Here is a 22,184-nt window from a genome sequence, read left to right on the forward strand (position 1 = left end):
ATATATTTCAAATCAATGCTTGACATTGCATGCCAAAACAGCTATTGGCCTGTCTATATATTTGAAATGGTCAGGAACACATCTCTGGAATAGCTTTCAGGCAAGAGAAAAGCAGGGGATATCTCAAAATATTTGCCAAAGAACTAGTGACAGAGGAGAAGGCTGAAATAGCATAATTTTTTCAATGATTCATTTTCTCAACAAAGGTTCAAAATTGCTTGATGACAATAAATCAGAGTTTTTTCTGTACATTTATTCTACCATGTATGGCTGGTTGGAAAAGTTTTGCTGAAGCAATTGTTTTTACAGCTGGATATGTTTTCCTACTTGTAGCAAGCCCTCCACTGGTAGTCAGGGTTACAATACAGTGCCATAACCACACAGCTTAATATTGGTTCTTTCTAATATCATTTATTATTATTATTATTATTATTATTAGGGCAGCAAGCTGGCAGAATCATTAGCACACCAGGCAAAATGCTTAGCGGCATTTCATCCATCATTACATTCTGAGTTCAAGTTCTACCAAGGTCAACTTTGCCTTTCATCCTTTTGGTGCCAATAAATTAAGTACCAGCGACACACTGGGGTTGATGTAATCAACTAGTCCATCCCCCCCCCCACTCACCCAAAAAAAATTTCAGGCTTTGAGCCTATAGTATTATTATTATAAGGATTATTATTGTTGCTGTTGTAGACATAGCATGTGACTGTCAGATTATGTCTGGAAAATAGGATACCTTCATGAACTAATTCTGGATAATGTCAAGAACACAGAAACTACAATTATTTTGAAATTCTACTTGACTGCCATTACTTTAATTTCTCAGGTATACGAAGAATTGCGAGCTATTGGAGCTGATGCCGCTGAAGCTAAAGCTCGAAGAATTCTTGCCGGTCTGGGATTTAACAAAAATATGATGGAAAGACGTACGAAAGATTTGTCTGGTGGCTGGAGAATGAGAGTTTCATTAGCAAGGTTAGTGAGTTCTGATTTTGTTTTCTCTTCATTCTGGTTTGTTTTATCTGATTAAAGCTACTAGTTTTCCAACATTCATATTGTTAATTCTAACCGCACAATTTATATGTAATGATGTAAATTATATCATGACCAATTAAAATAACTTTGTTTAAGTTACTGTTCTTTATCACTTTGCTTTTAGAGGTGGGTGCTTGCTAGGTTGGAGAAAAGGGCAGCACCAATGACCTTCACAGGCTCTCCAAAAGTAATGAAAGCAATACTATTAACATTACCCTTAAACTCTTGCAAGTCTGCAACTTATATAAACAGAAAGTCCCAGAAAAAGATATAGGAAGAAATGAATGAGTATTGTGGTTAATACAGGGCCTAGGAAATTAGACATACATGGGTAATGAGAAAAAGAACAAGTAAGTCAAGAGTGCTTGAGTGGAGGTGGGATGAGACCAACTATCTTTGAGGAAGAGAGGCCACTGTAGAAATGACAATCAAGGCAGAAAGAGGACAGAACATCTGTGAGTCAATGGCAGGAATATATCTGTAAGTGACTTTATGCCAGTTCAGTAAACCAAATGGACTTCCTCTGGATGTAATGTAGGATGTCTGTCTGTGCAGTAGCACTGACCCAGATTCAGGTGCAGTTCTCTATTGTGGCCTCTTCTGAGTACTATAGAGAGAAAAAGTCAGTAATTGTTGTAGGTTGAAGTATTTTATGGCTATGAAGAAAAAGGTCTATCTTTAAGATACAGTCTTAGTTATATTATAGTGTATGTTCACCATAAGACTCTCAGTGATAGTGAAGCCTAGCATTTGGCACTATCATGCAGTCTCTGGTTGTATACTGCTTTTGTTTGAATGAGGATGAGATGCAATTATGTTTTTAAGATTTTGCTTTTGAATGAGACAATGTTGTTGACATGACCCCTATTGGAGGATGATTTTGGGGTGCCCTGTCTATGGAGTCAGTGCAGGCCTGGTGTGAGGTTGAAAGTAGATGACATTTGAGCACAAAAGTGTCATCTACAAAAGAATCATGGGTGTCATCATGTAAGAGTGGGTACTGTTGAAGATGATGGCAAATAGATGATTGCATCAATGATTGGTGGAAGAGTGTCAGGGAGAGAACCAAAGAGTTCTTTCAATCCAGGATGCTATAGTGTATTCTGACAAGACACCACCAATCTAAGTGATAAGACAACTAGAGCCCATAGGAAGGCAGTTTTAATGGAAGATTGAGATGGAGGAAGTGGCTATGTAGTATGTGGATGTGTGTTAGAAAGTCATGATACAGCAGTGATCAGAAAACTCAAAAGGTACAGAGACAATTATGGTTTGGAGGTGCGAAAGAGGTGACAGATGTTTGGAGTGTTTGAATTAGTCATCCCTTACATGAAACATGTATGGGATGAAACAAATTAATGTAGACAATTAAGAATTACAAAAGATTCAATTTTACATTTGTGGTATCAGTTTGAGTTGAGTCTGAGAGCCAAGAGAAACAATAAGCATCGTTACTGAGGATGGTAAGATATATGTTCTCAATGCAGTAAATATGGTTGAAATGATAGTGACATATTTGAAGGAGCAAGTGAGGGAGGCTTGAACCAGCTATAACTGGAAATTATTATTGACAACCAAGTGAGGAAAGCAAGTAACAAGAATAGTGAAGTCTACACTTTTGCAAACACCCTCTTTCTCCTAACCTAAGATCACAGATTTCACACCTATGTGTGAATACATTTTGTATTATTAAAATCTTTTTATAACTCTTTGGTGACTATGCACACATACAGTTGCTTTCATTTGTCCATCTTCCCTTTTCTCACTCTTTTTCAGTCTCTTTGATATGTCTACTAATGCAGATATGTAACAAACCTTTGTTGACCATATAAGACAGCTTTCAATACTTATTTTCCAGTGGAGCTCACCTTGACATTAAGAAAAAGAATACATTAAGAATACTACTTTATTTTTATGTTTTTCAGAGCATTATTTCTGGAACCAACACTCTTGTTACTTGATGAACCTACCAATCATTTAGATTTAAATGCTGTTATTTGGTTAGATAAGTAAGTATTTCATTTGAATTTCACCTTTTGTATAACTTTTTTTTCCTGCATGATTTTACAAGGCGTTTTTTGTCTTGTTTGGTGTAATTTTAGTATTGTCCACTCAACAGAATAATAGACATTAGGCTGACAGTCAGATTTTAGCTTAATGTTTAGAACCTTAGAATGTACCCATGTACCATGAAGGTGTTAATTCTATATGGACCGTCTCTTATATTAAGGAAAACCTCCCTCTGTGTTTATGTTTCTTATAGATTTTGGGGTTAGATTTAATCACTTAGTCACATATTTACAAATAGAAGACATTAATGATTGATACCAACAGCTATGATGGTTTTTTTGTTTTTCATGTGATAATGACGGTGGGAAGAAGTGAGTAATTAACAGAGAACTGTTCTTGTGAGAGAATGGTGGCTACTGTTGTAGAGTTTGAGACTATCATTCACTAGTCTGCTATGTTCAAACAAAGATCTTAAAATATATGTTAGGGACAATACCAAACAAAAAGTTTTCTGTTGAGATGTTCCAACATGATAATTTAAACAAACTAAAATTTTCAGATAATTTCATACCGTATCACAAACCTAATATAACATGGACTATATTTTTAACCAGATTTTAAATGATATTTTCAATTTTTGTTTTAGCTATTTACAAACATGGAAAAAGACTTTACTTGTTGTATCTCACGACCAAAGTTTCTTAGATAATGTATGTACTGACATCATTCATTTAGACCAACAGAAACTTTTCTATTACCGAGGAAATTATGGTAATGTATATTTCTTTTCTTCATGATCCTTTTGATAAGAACTAGGGTAAGAGGATGATATAATATCATAGATCTTTGCGTATGACTGTCGTCATCATCATCATGTTATTTCTACTTCCGATGGTGACATACAGTGGATGATTGTCACAATCTAAGTCAGTTCTTATTTAATATTACTGTCCATCAAGACAAGTTGGCAAACCATATCTTGTTCATTTATTTAATTTTTTTTATATCATTTCTACAGCAACTACTTTTCAAAGTGTACAATTTGCCTTTTATGATGACATTAACACTAGAAAGGTTATGTCCTTGGCAGGGACTAACGGTTCCCTCACAGCACCAAATTATCTTTGCTCATTTGCCAAATACCACTTTCCCAGAGTGTGCTGGATGTTTTATTGTTGCTCTATTATTAATGAGGTTGGCTTGTACTTTGCATAACTAAAGAGTCCTAGAAGAGAGAGCAATGACAGAGGAAGAACTAGGGTGAGAACATGAAACAACAGCAAGGTGGTAGAGGAGGGAGTAATAGAGAGTTTGATGAAAAGAGTAATGATAGAGAATTCTAGGAGAGGACAGTAGTGTTTACTGATAAGACAGAGAGAGTAATTAGTGAGTAGTTGTAGAGATGATAAGAGACAGTGTTGGATGTCAGTAATGAGTGGCTTGCAGAAGAGGGAGAGTAATGGCAGACTGTGCAGGAAGGTGATGTTTGTTGGTAAGAAAGGGTGCATATCACCAAAAGTCAAGTGACCAAGACTTTTGGTGATTTGTTGTACTTGAGGAGGCACATCAAGCCAAGTGAAATTGCAGTCATGGCCAGTGCTGGTGACATGTGAAAGGCACTCCTGCCAGTGGCACACAGTTGACACCCAGTACACTCTATGAAGTGATTGACATTAGGAATGGCATCCAGCCATAGAAACCAAGCCAAAACAGACTGGAACCTAGTGCAGCTCTCTGGCTTACCAGTACCATCAAGCCGTCTAACCCAGAGGTTCTCATCCAGTTTTTTTCCATGGGCTCTTTTGACTACTACTTTATTCTGGTGGATCCCCGTAGCCATGTGATGTTTAAAAACTAGTTTTATAGAGACTTTTTCAAACTTTTTTTTGCACATTAACTTGTGTAGGTTGAACAATGTAAGATGTTAGAGAAAGAAACCAATACACACATTTAAAACAAAATCTTTTCAGGTGCTCTTAAAATACTATTATAGATCCCCAATTTACTATTTTATTGCATGGACCCCCCTCCCCCCATTGGTCTAACCCATGCCAGCATGGAAAGCAGATGCTAAATGATGATGATGAGGATACATACACACATAGATGAAATCTCCATCAAAATATTCTAAACTAAATATATTTTTCCTTATAATATATCTATCAGAACTACATGTAAACATATTTTGTAGCTCTTGAGCTCTTAATTTTCTTATTTCTATAATTCTATTACATTTATTTAATTACATACAGCTGCATGTTTTGTTTTGTAGATAGATCACACACAGTAACTACATAAATTATACTGCTACTACTCAGGTACATGCACACCATCACCTCCATATTTTCATTACAACAAATCCATTTTCTAACACAAAACAAAATTACGGGATTCAAAAAGTGTCATGATATTTTTGTCATTAACTTGTAAATAGATAAATTATTAAAGTGTGCAATTTCAGAATGAAGTTAAACAACAAAACTAATATTTTATGAACTGCTACTTACTCATATAACAAATATTTTAGTGTTCAGTAGATAAGTCACATTCTGGTTTATGTTCTGTTGTGAGAAAAAAGTGTGACTTGGCACATTTATTTTACTGACATTAGAAGGATTAAAAGCAGAATCAGCTTGGGCAGTATTTGGACTTAAAACATAACTAAATGCTATAACATATTCTATCTGAAATTCTATCACTTTTGCCAATCACTACTCTATTTACTTTTTTTTAAATCTCTTCTATTTGATTAAAGCATGAATGTTTATTTTTCACAAATTGGATATTTTATGAGTCTGTTGACAAAATCCTTTATGTCTGCCCTCAATTTGTTGCAGGTGCCTTCAAAAAGATGTTGATCCAAAAGCGAAAGGAACAGTTAAAGGAATATGAAAAACAGGAGAAAAGACTACGTGACTTGAAGGCTTCTGGGAAATCTTCTAAACAAGCGGTAACTTTAAATATTTTTCTCTGTAGATTAGTGTAACATTAGTGTAAATGAATGAAAGAACACAAAAAGTTGTGATCTAAATCGAGTATAAGAGGAATCACATGTACTATGCAAGAGAGAAAATTGTTCTGATATGGATACGTGATGCACATAAAGGATGACAGTTGGATAAAGAAATGCCAAGGAATCCAAGTGGAAGAATACTAAAATTGACATAGGAAGAAGTTGTAAAATGCTTTACTGGAGAAGGCCCATGCAAGCATGGGGAAAAAAACATAAGGTTAAAGATATCTGGTGGAAAGTTGTTTGACATACAAAGTTTCATATAGTGGTTGTCTTTATCACTAGATTCCAGTTTGCTGTGAAATGTTCAGCTTTAAATTATAATGAATTCTATTATGAATCAGCAAACTGAAGAAAGCTAAGTTATTTAATTTACCTACAAGTACACTACAACAATTATAATGTAATATTTGAACTCCTGCGTCCAGATACCTACCACACAGCCTAACAGTAATCGTGTCTCAATAACTGGTATTCTGTAATAAGGAAGTTGTACCCAACAGATTCCTAAAATTGTTTTAATGTCTAATCATTGTTCTTTAACTTTATCATAAACTGAATCCCTTTATTCTTATCTGAATGTTGTGTCAGACTTAAATTTGTTGCTTTCACAAGGATCATCATCATCATTTAACACCCATTTTCCATGCTAGCATGGGTTGGTCGGACAGCATACCTTTTATGCATAAGTTGGCTCATTGAGCTGAGGCTGTCTTGATTTACAAGATATCAATTGAGAGGCAGATCTGCATCCCTCTGTATAGTGTTTCTCTGACAAGAAGTTGGATTGTAAGCCACCAATCTGGATAGCAAGCAGGGAACAACACCTGAGTTGTTTCCTACCTTTTGCTGATCCACTATTAAGTTAGCTTATATATTACACTGTAAGCTTTAATTTTGTTACTAACAAATGTGTCTTTTGCTCTGCAGCAGCTTAACTGCCTCAGTGCATACAGCTTTCAGATTATTTATGATTAATAATGAGTGTTCTTCTCTTGTCTAACCAGTGTACAAATATGAACAGGGTAGATTGACTTATGTATAGTGTATTGCAGACTATTTTGTCAACTCCAGAAGGACGAAAGACAAATTTGACAATTATTGAACTCAAATTAGTTATAGTAAACTATCTGATCTCCTGTGTCAGTTACCTCCAATATTGTTGTATTGGTGTTGTTATGTCCTAATCCTATCAAATAATTTTATCTATTTTTATCTGAACTTCTCCAAATTGTATTTGAAGATTACAGAGTAAAACAGTTTCTTTTGTTAGAAATTGCAGGTGTGTGGTATCAGATGCCCCAGCTTCTCTGCTGTATTATTCATTCTTGTTACTATATTTCTGTCAGAATTTAGTAAAATAAGACATTATTAAACTATATTTAGAACATAAATTCACTTGGAAAGTTTTAATTTAGATCTCTTCAAAATGGAATTTATATCATTGAAATGAGAGCAGTTTCAGGCAGGTTGATATCAAAAGGGTTAAATTTTAGTCATAATTTATGTATGTCTTTTTGATTCTGTTGTAGGAAACTAAACAGAAAGAGGCTCTGACACGGAAACAGCAAAAAAACAAGTCTAAACAGAGTTTATTTGCTGAGGAAATCAAACCTACTGAACTTCTTCAAAAGCCAAGGGATTATATTGTAAAATTTTCATTTCCTAATCCAGCTCCTTTAAATCCACCAATTTTAGGGTGCCACGGTATGTGAAATATTTCCCATTTTCTCTCCTTTAACCCTTTAGTATTTAAACTGACCGTTTCCAGCCCAAGTATTCTACCTGTTTTATGTTCTAACAGGCCAGCTTTGGCCTCTCCCACCTACTTTACAGTGTCATTCTAATAATTAACAGTTACCTTATCAAAATCTCAATGCTTCAAGGTAATGCAAGATTAATTCAAGACATATGAGTAAATAAGAAATACTTTTGACAGAATAATGTGAATGCTAAAGGGTTGATTAAATAATCTTAAGAAAAAAATCTACAATATTATAGTTGTTTTACAAACTGACTTTCAAATTGCATTGTTTTTGTGTCTCTATGTGTAAAATATTTCTGTAGAATTGAGCCTCGCATGTAAAATTATTACATCAAGATGTATTGAGAGGTGTTTGGTGTTATTACCATTTCATTGTTAAACATCTTCACCTTTGGATATATCACGAGAGTCTATAAACTTGATATATTTTGTTTTGCATGGTAATGTTGTCAGTTGTCATGGCAGTTTTATTTTTTTTTAATTTAAATTCATTGTAAAAAATCAAATGATAAAAAATATACACATCTCTCAGTAAGCTATTAGTGTTTTATTTTAGCAGTTTGTTAGTTATATACTAATATTATTCACACTGTTTATTTTTAGGTATCTTTTTTAAATATGCAACAACTGAAAATATTTTTCAAGACCTAGATTTTGGAATTGACATGTCATCTCGGGGTATGTATTACGTACTTTTCTCTCCTCTTTCTGTAACTTTTCAGGTTGTATAATTTAGATAAATTATTGCTTATTAGTATAATGTACAATTACCTCTTGAATTACTTTTCAGTGGCCATTGTTGGACCCAATGGTGTGGGAAAAAGTACTTTCTTGAAATTATTAACTGGAGAGCTTCATCCGGTATGTATAGGTTATTGCTACTATAAAGCTATCGTGTGAAAGATATTTTGTTTATTTTACATCTGTTAACCCTTTCGTTACTGTATTTATTTTGAGATACTCTGTGTTTCTTTCAATTACTTTAAATATAACAAAGAATTTAGTAAAATAACTTAGTTATCATTCATTAGTGTTAATTACATAAATTGTGACTAAGGTTTGGTGGAAGATTTTAATTCAAAACTTATCAAAACAAGACATTTGTACTCAGAGCCAGAGTCAGTTTCAGCCGGGTTGGTAACAAAAGGGTTAAAGCCTTATATGTGTGTACAATTTCAGTGAGGGATAGATGGTAAGAGGTATGGCCACTGACCATCTTCTGCACATTATCTAATGAAGATATATATTGGGTTGTTTGGAAAGTTCGTGCCGATTTATAGTAGCTTACCTTTCGACTTATTTTGGAACATGGTTGAGTCCATAAAATAGGATTTGACTACACCTCCATTTAGAGCACAGTTTAAGCTATCTTTTCGTGGAAGAATGTTTATAACCTGTGTTAATTCTTTAACACTTTAAAATGGAAGATAAAGTTCATTTTCGGCACTTGCTGCTTTTCTTTTTCCGTAAAGGAAAAAATGCCTCACAAGCAACCAAAGAAATATGCACAGTTTACGGTGATGTTTCTTTACCTGAAAGAACTGTACAGAATTGGTTCATGAGGTTCCAAACTGGAGATTGTAGCCTTATTGATAAAGAGCGATCAGGCAGACCATCCACTACAGATAATGACCAAATCAAGTCCTTAACTGAGAATAACCTACATTGCACAACCCGAGAATTGGCAGAAGCTTCAATCTATCAAAATCCATTGTTCATGAGCACCTGGTAAAACTTGGGTACACAAATCGCTACAATGTTTGGGTACCACATGAGTTGAGTGAGAAGAACCTTTTGGATCGCATTTACATCTGTGATTTGCTTTATAAATGGAATGAAAACACGCTTTTTTTTAAAGCAAATTGTGACAGCTGATGAGAAATGGATTATCTACCGAAATGTTGAGAGAAAGCGATCCTGAAGTAAGCGATATGAGCCACCCCAAAAGCGGGTTTTCACCCTAAAAAAGTCTTGCTTTGTGTCTGGTGGGATTGGAAAAGAATTCTGTACTATGAGCTTCTCCCAAGTAACCAGACAATTAATTCTGAGAAATACTGCACACAACTGGATGAGTTAAAAGCAGCAATTCAAGAGAAACGTCCAGAATTGGCCAACAGGAAAGGTGTTGTTTTCCAACATGATAATGCAAGACTGCACAGCTCGGCTGGGATGTGTTACTCCACCCTCCATATTCACCAGATATTGCTCCTTCGGATTTCCACTTATTCAGGTCTCTGCAGAATAGTCTTAAAAAATGGTTCATATTTGGTTGATTAAAAATGTAATGGCAAGTATTTATTGACCTTTTTCTTTCCTTTAAAAATCGACACAACCTTTCTGGACGACCCAATATATTCTGAAAAGTCAAAGTTAATATTGGCCTGTTGAGTATACTCCATTGATGGAGTAGAAGTTGTGGGTGAAGTACAATGACATACATTGGGAATTAAAAACAGTTAAAGGGCTTGCAATATGTTATAAGTATGTAAATCAAGTTATTGCTACTTTGTAAAAGTGGGGAAGCTATAGAAGTAACTGATGCTTAGACAGAGCAGCTGGATAACAGGAAAGAAAGACTTGTAAAAACAAGTTGAAAGATGATGTCGCATCAGTTAGATGAAAGATGGGAGCAGCAGCTATGTCACTTTGAACAGGCATTCTTTGTTCATAACACTGACCTTATTTGTAATCTACCTTGAAATGATGTTGCATTCCTTAAATGTAAATATAAGCATTCTTTTTAAAAGCTAATTTAACTAAGGAAACTACAAATTTTCACTATGAATGTTTTTAAATAGACATTTTATGGTAGGTGAGGTGTGTGTTGTGCTTTTCAACGTAAGTAATACTCCTCAGTTTGAAAATTGAAATAAGATTTATTATTTGGTCATTATCATTGTCATTATCAGTAATATTTTTAAGTACCTAATTTTTGCAGTATGATGATACTTTAATTTCAGAAATCTTTATTTACATATCAATTGCATTTTGTGATTTATTAAATTGCATTCCCTTTAAATAAAATATTGTTTATATTCTTTTACTCTTTTACTTGTTCAGTCATTTGACTACAGCCATGCTGGAGCACTGCCTTTAATAAAAGATGGCTAAATTTTTATTGTATATATATATTAATAAAAGATGGCTAAATTTTTATTGTATATATATATTAATAAAAGATGGCTAAAGTTTTATTGACCGGGTCAGTGTTATGACATAGAAAGCTAAAATGATTCTCAAGTATTTCTTCTATAGTACAAGGTTTTACAAGAAACTTCATTGCCTGTAATTAACAACTTGGTTAACTTTTCTTTTCATGCAACATGAAGTACAAACAAACAAACAAAAAATCATTTAAAATACTTGTTTTTTTTTTTTTTCTTCTAGTCTAAAGGAGAGGTGAAAAAAAATCACAGGCTTGTAAGTAAACCACTTTCATTGTCTTTTGTTTACTAAACTAAAAGTTATTCTTCAAAGTTTTAATAAAAGACAATTTCAATTAACTTGTCCTATAAATAATATCACTGTTTTGTATTCATTGATAGTTTGAAGAACACACAAATCCACTTTTCTAAGTTGGCATGCCTGAGATTATGACTGTGATCAAGAAATTTGCTTCTCAATCATGTGTCTTCGGATCCAGTTCCAGGCCATAAAACTTTGAACAGGTGTCTTCTACTATAGCCTCTGGGTCAACCAATGACTTGTTAGGGAATTTGATTGATGGAAACTGAGAGAAGCCCATCATGTGTGTATGAGTGTTTATAATCTGCATTGAGCTACACTATAGATAGTAATTCCACTGTTTGATGCTGTGCAACAGCCAATTATGTCTATTGACATTTCCTGTTGATAAATCACCTTCTCGCACTTGCTTTCAAATTCCTCTGAAATTAAATTTCCCTTACTTGAAAAATATAGGTGGGGATTAGTGACAGAAAGAGCATTTGGCTGTAAAAATCGTCCCTCAAGTAACCCTTGTTGGCATGGAGAAACAGACATTATATGGAATAGTTGGCAAAAATAACTTTTACATTTGAAAAGCACTTCCCCCTACAAACCACCCAAATGTGATAAGAAGGTGGCTTCCCTTTCCAGCAATATTGACAAGACAAGCTCATTTGGACTGCAATAAGATTTGGGTCTATGACCTCAGAAAGCTAGTAATCTCTCTCTATATAAATGGCAGTTTGTCTGTGCGTGTTTCTGTGTGTCTGTTTGCTTGTACCCTCACCCTGACCACGGCTTTCAACCGATTCTGATGAAACTTGACACACACATAGCCCAATGTCATAATTCAAAACTAACGCAGCGAAAATTTTGAAAAGTTCCCCCAGTTCTGAAAAAAAATCGATAAATTCGACATGGGGTCGAGAATCAGAAACACAAACCGCAAACTGTCTAGGGGACGCAACTCCACCTTTTTTTACTCTCAAAAAGATTTACCATAATTTTTTGCTATTTTTTGGCTATAACTCTCTAAAAATGCTTTATAGTTATTTCCCTTACAAACCTGAGCAACGCCGGGCGATACTGCTAGTTGTATTATAAACCTTTAGACTATAAATTAGACCTGTCCAATTCTTGTTGTATTCTTTGAATCTGACTAAAATTTACCATCATTTCTTTGTACAGCGGATAGGTAAATATGATCAGCATTCAGCTGACCAGTTGAACTTAAGCGAGAGTCCAACAGAATATCTTATGGTAAGTAATCATTGCTGTTTTACAAAATTTCTATCAATATTTTTATATGCAATATTATTTTCTTTACAGAACATTCATTGTTTCTTAACAGAAAATCTTCTTTCAAAATAACATGGGTCAGTATTATAATTGTTGCGAATTTCATTTAGACTCTCTTTTTTCAAAACTGATTCAGATGCAGGCTTGGCTGTATAGTTAAGGAGTTCTCTTCTTAACCATGTGGTTCTGAGTTCAGTCTCACTGCATGATGCTTTGGACTAGCATCTTTTATAGCCCAACCCATTCAGTGGTCTGTAAGTGGATTTGATAGGTGGAAACTGTACAGAAGCCCATTTTGTGTGTGTGTAAATGTTTACCTGTTGCATTTCACCTGAAAAATGTACTGAGCTACAGGTTCAACAAATCCTCTGCAACTCTGCACTTTTGAAGAAGAGTGAAATGAAAATTGCTTACTTAAAACAGATATAGGTAAGTGACCAGAAGGGCTGCCCCAATAATATTTATTCAATTAACTCATGGTAGTATTGAAAAACAAAACATAAAGCAAAAAATATTTTACATCACTTGTTCCAACAAATAAACATTCAAATGCAAAGTAAGAAAGGGGAAACTTGTTTCTTTTTTTCTTTCTTTTTTTTTTCTTCATTCTGGTGAGCTGGAGTTTGTGGAATGGTGAATAATTTAAATTGGTGTGAGGTATACAAAATCTAACATTTCAGACTCTTGCTCTACATCTCTCTGCCTGATTGTACCGGCAAACAACTCTCATCACTTCTTTCTGTTATTCTCTCAGACTTTCTGCTCTTAAATTGTTCAACAACCCCCAAATTTTCCTTTTGATTTATTATTGCCAATGCAGATCTTCACATGTTTTCTTGAGTTATCCTGGATTTCATTATGGAACTAGTAGAGTTATGTGTTTTGTTGAGGTGGGGAGCACAATGACAGTCATATACACAACTTAGACCTGTGCTATCAGTGGTTCTCAACCAAGGTCCACATGACCCTTGGGGGTTCATACAGTATTTTGTTGTTAAAAATTGTGCAATAAAATCAGTTACAATACACAAAATATTTAAACATTTTTTTATACAATTTCCAATAATATTATAAAAATATAATGGGATGTCCTAAAACTTCAAATGGCTATGAAGGTCCACAGGCAAAAAATGGTTGAGAACCGCTGCCTTAGATAAAGCTGTGTTTGATTTATTACACTGTTTCCTTTTATTTATCGGTTCAACTAATTTACTGCATCTCAGACTTGAGAGCAAAAGAATATAACTAGCACAACATACAAGGAAAATTTATTAAGAATTTTTTTTTTTATTTAGAAATAAAAATGTAAAACAATATCCATTACTTACCTGTTTTATTAAATGTACTTATTATAAATAACTGGGGTTCCTCCACCCAGTGTGGATTTTCTAAAACGTTGAATTATTTGTTTTTTAAATCCACTGTACAACCTGATACTTATTGCAGCGCATGAATGCATCACGACACCCTATTTGAAAAGCACTGATCTAATTTGTTATTTGCTCTATAACATTTCAAGTAGAATCTTTTGTTCTTTCAACTGACATATTTTACTTTCAGCGTTTATTCAATATGCCCTGTCAAGAAGCCAGAAAAACACTTGGCCGATTTGGTTTATCTAGTCATGCTCACACTATTGCTAACCGAGACCTTTCAGGTGGACAGAAGGCAAGAGTGGCATTAGCAGAACTGACCTGTAGAGCACCTGATGTTGTCATTTTGGTAAAAATATTTCTATATTATTATCCTTTTTCTTTTATATTTTACTTCTTTCAGATAGAATCATTGTTTGTCAAATAAACTGGATACTAGCTCAATAACTTGGTTGGCTATTTATTTATTCTATTTTCTATTTCACTCACAAATATCATATTTCTATTTCTCAAATCCTGCTGTAGTCAACCTTGCTTTTCATTCATGTCAATAAAAATAGTACCAGTCAAGTATTGTGGTTGATAGTATCAACTAAACCCTTCCTCTCAAAATTGCTGGTCTTGTTCCTAAATTAGAAATCCTTTATATAATGTATAATCTTTGTTATGATTTATATCTATCATGTGCAACAATCCAAAGTCTTGTTTATGTGCTTTGTATTTTCTCTTTTAGGATGAACCTACCAACAACCTAGACATAGAGTCAATTGATGCTCTTGCTGATGCAATTAATGATTATGAAGGAGGTTTGTAAACTCTACTTAAATTCAAATTATTTTACAAGTATTTATACAGAATTACTATCAATATTAGTTACTGATAGGCACAGGCTTCTGTTCCAATTACACATGCACTGGTATATGTAGTTGATATTGTACATCTATAAGCAGCAATCTTGCTAACAGATGTATGTTGTTTGACCTCCTAGTCAACCTAAATTGAGCATTCTTGCAATCATAGACATTCCATCCATGACCATCATCTCCTTTCCACATATTATGTAATGTGTTCTTTTTTAAGAAATTAGGATGCAGTTAGGAGATTTTTTATAGCATCAAATGATCCCATTGCGATCACCCTCTTTAGCTGTTTAAAACGTTGTTGAACACCAGTGAGAGTTAGCTGCTATTTCTAGCACTTAAGCAATCACACAGTGGTTTCTTTATTGAGAGACTTTTGAAGGTAGATTTCATCTCATCACTGGTACCATTCAGCAAGTACTGAGCACCATTTGCTCTACTCACCTTACGACAAAGCAGGTAAAAGCAGAATGATTCAAATTAGAATCACCAATGTGGAAAATCACATTTTACTAGTTAAATAATTCACTTACTCTGTAATGGCCAACTCTTCCATGGTACTGTCCTACCTGAGCTCTTATATGCAAAAATGGGCTATTACAAAGAGAGAAGAACATCGATTGGCTATGAGGCAAAAAGCCATGGACACATCCATGCTAAGAATATTTAAGAACAAATCAGAGTGAACAACATTATTGCAAAATACCAAAAGCATAAATTATGCTAGGCTGGACGTCGAAAGGTTTGCAGACAATTGGTGGACCTATACAGTTACCAAGTAGTATTCAAGAGATCAGAAAAAACCTCTCAGTGGCCTCCACAACAATGGGAAGACAGTTTAGTTGAAGAATTTGGGCCAAGAGGAAAAAGAATTGGGAGCACACTGTGATCAGTGATTTATGACATCTGATAGTCTAGTTAATACAGTGATAATGGAAGTATTCAATATAGTACAAAGGACAACCTTTCTAAAATGCTGCTAGTTACTCCATAAAACAGCACCAATCTTAACTGCTCGATATTTTTATGAGTTACATTTCCTTGGATTTATATACTTGCTTTAATCTTTACAGGTGTGATCATAGTGAGCCATGATGAACGACTGATCAGAGAAACGAACTGCCAGTTAATGGTAATAGAAGACAGCACTATTAATGAAATTGAAGGTGACTTTGATGATTATCGCTGTGAGTTGCTCACATCACTTGGAGAAGAACTGGTCAATGCTGCAGCTGCTTCAGCTTCTTCCGTAAAATGATTTTAGTGGATATTTTATAGGTAATAAAAGAAATCTGTAATCTGTATCACATTCTATCAAGGCAATTAATTTTGTTTTAATAATTGGTTAATACTAAAGATTTACTCCTTTCAATGAAAGATTCTTGGCAATATATTCTTAAATAAATAAATAAAATGCTCTGATTAAATTTTCTGCTGGTATATTTATCACAGTTTTTTCGTATTCTGTACAAATAGCCCTGTAAGAAGAGCAGTGCAGTGTAGTAGTAAAACATGGACAGTGAATGAAGCGGGTATGTGAGAAATCAGTTATGGTTTTGTTAGATGTACACTATTGAAATTAGTTTAGCACTAGGATAACCCTAATTGAGCAGAACTATGATGAAGCTTACTCTTGCCATGATCATTGCATGTTTTTATAAATTTCTTGGACATCATCTAACATCTCCTTTATGTTTCTAAGATGGTAGGTTGTGATTTGACATATAATTTGTTACTATCATTAGCAGTTCAGATGACCTTCTAATAAGAGCAGGTGCCCTCATTGACTTCATTATCAACATTTAATATCCATTTTCTATGCTGGGATGGGTTGGATGGTTTAACAGGGCTGCACCAAACTTTCATGTCAGTCCAATTAATTGAAGAAATTACTAGAGAAAACATTGGTTGACAATGGAGTAAAAGTTAGGTTTAGAATATTAATTTCAATTTCAAATATAATGAACAAACAGAAGCTAAAATTGAATGGTAGAGAAATTTTTTAAATACTAATTTTTATGTGTAAACTGAAGCATAACATACAGAGAGAAAAGACATATATTGTGGCCTCAACCAACTCTTGGCAATATAAGAGTGGTTGTTAAAAGGAACAGCTAATTTTTTGTAACAAGGTTTATATATAAGAATAAATTTACATACTTTCCTTACATTTTTGTAAGTACACTCTGTAAAGTGGTTGGCATTAGGAAGGGCATCCAGCTCTAGAAACCATGCCAAAGTAGATATGGAACCTGATCAGCTCCTGTCAAACTGTCGAATCCATACCAGTATGAAAAACACATTAAGTGATGATACATTTTTCTAAACTGGCAGAAATTTAGTGAGTGGAATATATTCTTTTGATAATTGTTTCTATAACTACAAACACACTATATTCTTTCATTGGTTTCAGTCTTCAAGGTTTTTACCTATTTTATTGATGCCAGTTTTTATACTGCTAGACATGTTAAAGGCCTGTAGCCTAATATTTAGGGTGTTGCACACTTCAGTGATTTCGATTCCCAGACTGATTGGTATTTAGTGTTCATTAACAAAGTGCATCATGTCACATTGCTCCAGTTCGATTCATTCAACAGCTAAGAAGTTAATCCTCTTCTAGACTAGCATCCAGTATAGTTCAATGGGGATTGTAATCGCAGTCATATGCCATGGAAACTGGATTATGTTCTAACTTTATGATTCTTAGGGCTCATGATGGATCTAAGTTAGGCATGGCTGTGTAGCTGAGATGTTTTCTTACCGACCATGTGTATTCAGGTTCAGTCCGACACGTGCTACCTTGGGCAACCAAAGCTTTGTGAGTAGATTTGATAGAAACTGAAAAATGCCCATGGTATATGTGTATTTGTGTCTCCTCGTCTTGACATTGCTGAGAGCACATGGCCTAGTTGTTACGTTGTTGCACTCGCAATCGTATGATTGTAGTTTCAATTCCTGAATCAAGTGGTACACTATATTCTTGAGCAAAATACTTTGGCACCTGACGTGTGGTACACTGTGCACCTGTTCAGCTGACATCAATTTGCTGTCGTGAGCAAGCAAATGTACAACATGTACGTTTGCTCAGTTTAAACAAACCGTTTGTGCAGGTTTGTTCAGCAAGAAATTGCAGAACTGTCTTTCTCAGAAAGGCCTACCATCAGTTTTGACATTATACATTGCATATAAAAATGAGCATTACCATTATATAAATGATGGTCCTTGTAAGCAGTCCTCCATGAAAACATGTCTAGGCATGGGAAATTATTATTGTGCTTGGAAACAGGTGAGGACTGGTGACAGGAAAGGCAACAAGCCTTAGAAAACCTGCTTCAAATATACCATCTCACCCATGCAAGCATGGAAAAGAGGATATTAAAATGATGTAATCATTTTATTGAACAGTTAAGTCATTTAAATGATGTCCCTTTCAAGGATATAAATACCACAAATATATATATTTATATACACACACACATCTGAATCCGTTTACAAATTGCTCTCACAAATCATTAGTCAGTATGAGATTATTGTAGAAGACACTTATCCGGGTTGATGCATTTGAATTGAACATGGAACAAATGGCTTGTGCAGTGAACTTGTTAACCTCAGAACCAATCTGCCCAGTGATAATAATCATCAGAAATGGTTTCAGATTACTTTTGAACAACTTGACAGAAATCTTTGTCAAAACTATTTTCATTATTTTGTACTATTAAACTCTTACCAGAACTAAGAGACTGGTCAAGTTAGTTGATATATGATAATTAATATAGTGGGACATTTTTCAAAATACCAAAAGTTGACTTCTTATGAAATTGAAGACCATATTGATCAATGTTCTGACAAAAAGACTGAAAAGCCACATGATTTGAGTTCTTATTCTTCAGCTGAGAGAAAATATGGTGTCATCACTTTTGCTGAAAACTAATAAAACTAGCTTCATTAACCAACTTGCAGCACCATTTTACTTTCATACAAAGATTAAAAAACCTGAAACAAAATTCTTCACTCATCACAATTGAATAATCACATGTGATTGTTGCCAAGGCAGACTAATTACTTTTCTCAAATCCTGAACTTTACCTGCAATATAGAATGGTTAACTGAATAAGCTATGCTTCTCTCCTAAAAGAATTAGAGCCTTTGTCTAATTAGATGGCTTACAATAGTTTTAGTGATGAGTAAGACCTAACAAAGGTAAACTAGATTAAAATGCTTGTTATAGTACAGAACAGTATTTTTTACCTGTTTCAATCATTAACCTGTAGCCATGCTGGGGCACCACCTTGAAGAACATTTAGTCAACTGAATCGATTCCAGTACTTAATTTTTTGAGCCTGGTACTCATTTTATGGCCTCTTTTTGCCGAACCACTAAATTACAGGGATGCAAACAAATCAACACCAGTCGTCGAGTGGTGGGAGGACAAACACACATAACACGTATATATGACAGGCTTCTTTCACCAAATCCATTCACAAAATTTTGGTTGTTCTGAGGAAGTAAAAGACACTTGCCCAAGGTGCCACACAGTGGGACTGAACCTGGGGAAATATAAACAACTTTCTTTCCAAATAAAAATCTGACCTTACCTTTTAACATTTGGGACACTGAATAAGTTACACAGAGGAAGAAGGATTGCCTGGGTGGTAAGTCATTTTTCAATGTTAAGAAATATGTGTCAGCAGAGTGTCTCATAGGTAGGAAGCAACATGGAAATTATTGTTCAGGTCAAAACTGACCCTAGGTGATAAGTCATTTTTTTAATGCATGTGCCTAAGCAGAGCCTCTCCTAGGCAGGAGGCAACATAGAAATTGTTATTTAGGCCTCGTTTGGCTCCAAAACATTGTAGTTATGACCATTGCACTTTGAGGAAGGATCTAAGATTATCCATTGCATCTTTTTATTACCCAAATTGAGTAACTAACTAGAGGCTTTCTTGACTAATGAAAATACATCTTGCTGCCTCCATCACTTTCTTGTCTATCTGCCAATGAATGAATAGAGGTAACATGGAATAAAGAGGACACTTAAGTCTTGCTGATGCTATAAAATACACCAAGAACACTCTGTAAAATGGTTGGACATCCAACTCTAGAACCTATGTCAATTAATAGAATACATGAACATTATGTGGACCACTAACCCTCTAGCATTCATATTACTCTGTCAAATGTAATGTTTATTTATTCACATTGTTCTGAATTAAACATGCAATATCTTGTAGCTTTGAGAATTTGATGTGATTGTTTAATTGTAAAATGACATTGTAAAGAAGGTGTGATAGGCCAGATCTGGCTGGTTTGACCATACAACAGGCAGAATATATGGGCCAGTTTAAATGTTAAAGACTTAAACCAATTAGGAAACCAGTAAATCATCCAACCTATGCTAGCTTGGGAAAGTAGGTATAAATTTATAATGCTGATCTACTTGTCCATTATTCTTACAGACCTATGATCAGAAGTGTTCCACCAATGACCTGCTCATCTTCCTTTATAACTTTCAAAGACAGCATGGTGTGATTTGAGTGAGAGCTGACAATTTTTGGCAGTAAACTAGAGGCTGGCTCATAAAGTATAAAGTTTATTACTTGATATTCTATGTTTGTGTGTGTATATATATATCAGTGGCAACTCTGGCACTCAGGCTATTCGTGCTTAGCCCGAGTTGAAATTTAGTAAAATGAACGTATATTTGCAAGCTGATTTAATTTCTGCCAATACTGACTTCAAGTATATAATAGTAGCCAATAGCTCAGGCTACTTTTATTGAGCCTAATCACAGTTTGGATATTTTGGTTCAGTATCTGGTGGTCGTCTTAGAGATGCTTTGTGTCAAAAAATATCAATCGCAGCAGACGTTCTCTGAACATTGTTCACACTCGCCTGACTTGGGCTCAGAAGTTACAGCCAAAGTTGTTATCTATAATTGTAAAAATTAAAAGTAATTCAATTTCAATGTTTTCTTGAAGTAATAAATTTCTATAGAGATTAGGATTTGAATTCCAATATATGAAAAGTTTCTGTTCTACAATATTCTTAAGGGAACAAAATTTATCCAGCAACTCGGGCTAATACAAACAAGCCTGGTAGATGTAAAAGACTGACATCTCTTGTCAAGAGTACAGGCAACAGCCAGATCACTGTTTGTCATGCACTCAGCTGTCATTATTTGATTGCTGTGTAAAGATCAGTTGTGTTTTGCAGGGTTGCTTTATTTCTACCCTTAACTTAGAAATGGAGAAAGACATAATGCTAGATATAAAAAATAAGCCATTTGGGGATAGAAATTTTTGAGAAGGCATGTATGTGAAATCTGCGATCAGCCTGAGTGATGCTGAAGACCTGGAGTTACCTCTGATATATATATATATATATAAATATATGGAGAAGGCTTATGAGGGAAGGCCTGCCAAGTACCAGGAGTTGGTAGAGCAGTGCATAAAATTGAGACCAGCAGGCCTGTTGCAAGGCAACTGAAATGAGCTTCCTAGGATTTGTGGTGTTTTCATTTTGCAAAGCTCTAACTGGGCTCCAACTTACTGGTGTTACAAAGAGGAATGCTATAAACTCCATTACTGAAGTTGCAGAAAAGGCCACAGGGTGGTTTTGGATAAAACGAGTTACAGGGATGCAAGTTGGGACAAAAAACCCAAAGCCCTCTGAGGCTGCAGAAACAACTCTGACGATGCTTCAAAAGCTTCTACAAGATCTCTGTTTCGATAACCACTTGGTTCTTCCAACACTTTACCCCGCTTCACTACCCCACCCTATATAAACTAGCTCATTCAGATTCCCCTACCTCATATTTTAACACCTCGCCAAAAGGAGTAGAATACCAGATATTCAGATAAGAGACCCTGTTTTTCAACCTAACACACAGCTAAACCGCTCCTTTGCAACGTCGATCATAATTACCTTCTTATTGCATTTCATTATCTATCTATGTAGACATTGTTTTGTCTTTCATGCTGTATGTTTAGAGAAAAAAATTTAAGATCCCTTCACTTGATCCAATTCCCCACCTTTCACGCCCCATTTCATGCTCATTTATTATTGTTGTCATTTATTCATTCATTTACCTAATTTTGTCAGTTTGGCTGACCGAAAACTCTTGGTTATAGTCTGCCCTTCCCACCCCCACCACCTGTACAGGAAGTCTCTATCCTCTGACCTCTATCGGATGTCTCTCTCATGAACATCTCCAAAGGTGTTTATCTCCATCCCTACTTAGGGTTTATCTCCAATGTAGTGTAGTGATTATGTAGCACATAAAGAATGATGGTGTAGTGTATGCAAGCTGAAGGCTATTGTATGTTTATGAGTTCTGCCAAATGTGAGCTTTCTTTTCAGGTACATGATGCTGCAGTCC

At 34.8% G+C, this 22,184-nt stretch overlaps 1 protein-coding gene across 1 annotated transcript in view; it reads left to right on the forward strand.

The window, feature by feature from the left end:
- LOC115213780 (ATP-binding cassette sub-family F member 1) overlaps positions 1–16,228 on the forward strand; it is a 29,400-nt gene extending 13,172 nt beyond the window's left edge. The window contains exons 9-20 of the mRNA XM_029782625.2: positions 831–979; positions 2,965–3,048; positions 3,696–3,820; positions 5,887–5,999; positions 7,595–7,769; positions 8,431–8,505; positions 8,618–8,688; positions 11,215–11,247; positions 12,463–12,534; positions 14,134–14,295; positions 14,680–14,752; positions 15,880–16,228. Coding sequence (XP_029638485.1) covers positions 831–979; positions 2,965–3,048; positions 3,696–3,820; positions 5,887–5,999; positions 7,595–7,769; positions 8,431–8,505; positions 8,618–8,688; positions 11,215–11,247; positions 12,463–12,534; positions 14,134–14,295; positions 14,680–14,752; positions 15,880–16,064 — 1,317 coding nt within the window. The 3' untranslated portion in view covers positions 16,065–16,228. The remainder of the gene's footprint in view (positions 1–830; positions 980–2,964; positions 3,049–3,695; positions 3,821–5,886; positions 6,000–7,594; positions 7,770–8,430; positions 8,506–8,617; positions 8,689–11,214; positions 11,248–12,462; positions 12,535–14,133; positions 14,296–14,679; positions 14,753–15,879) is intronic.
- The last annotated feature ends 5,956 nt before the right edge of the window (positions 16,229–22,184 follow it).

This window comes from Octopus sinensis, linkage group LG1, assembly GCF_006345805.1.
Source record: "Octopus sinensis linkage group LG1, ASM634580v1, whole genome shotgun sequence".
Lineage (NCBI taxonomy): Eukaryota > Metazoa > Mollusca > Cephalopoda > Octopoda > Octopodidae > Octopus > Octopus sinensis.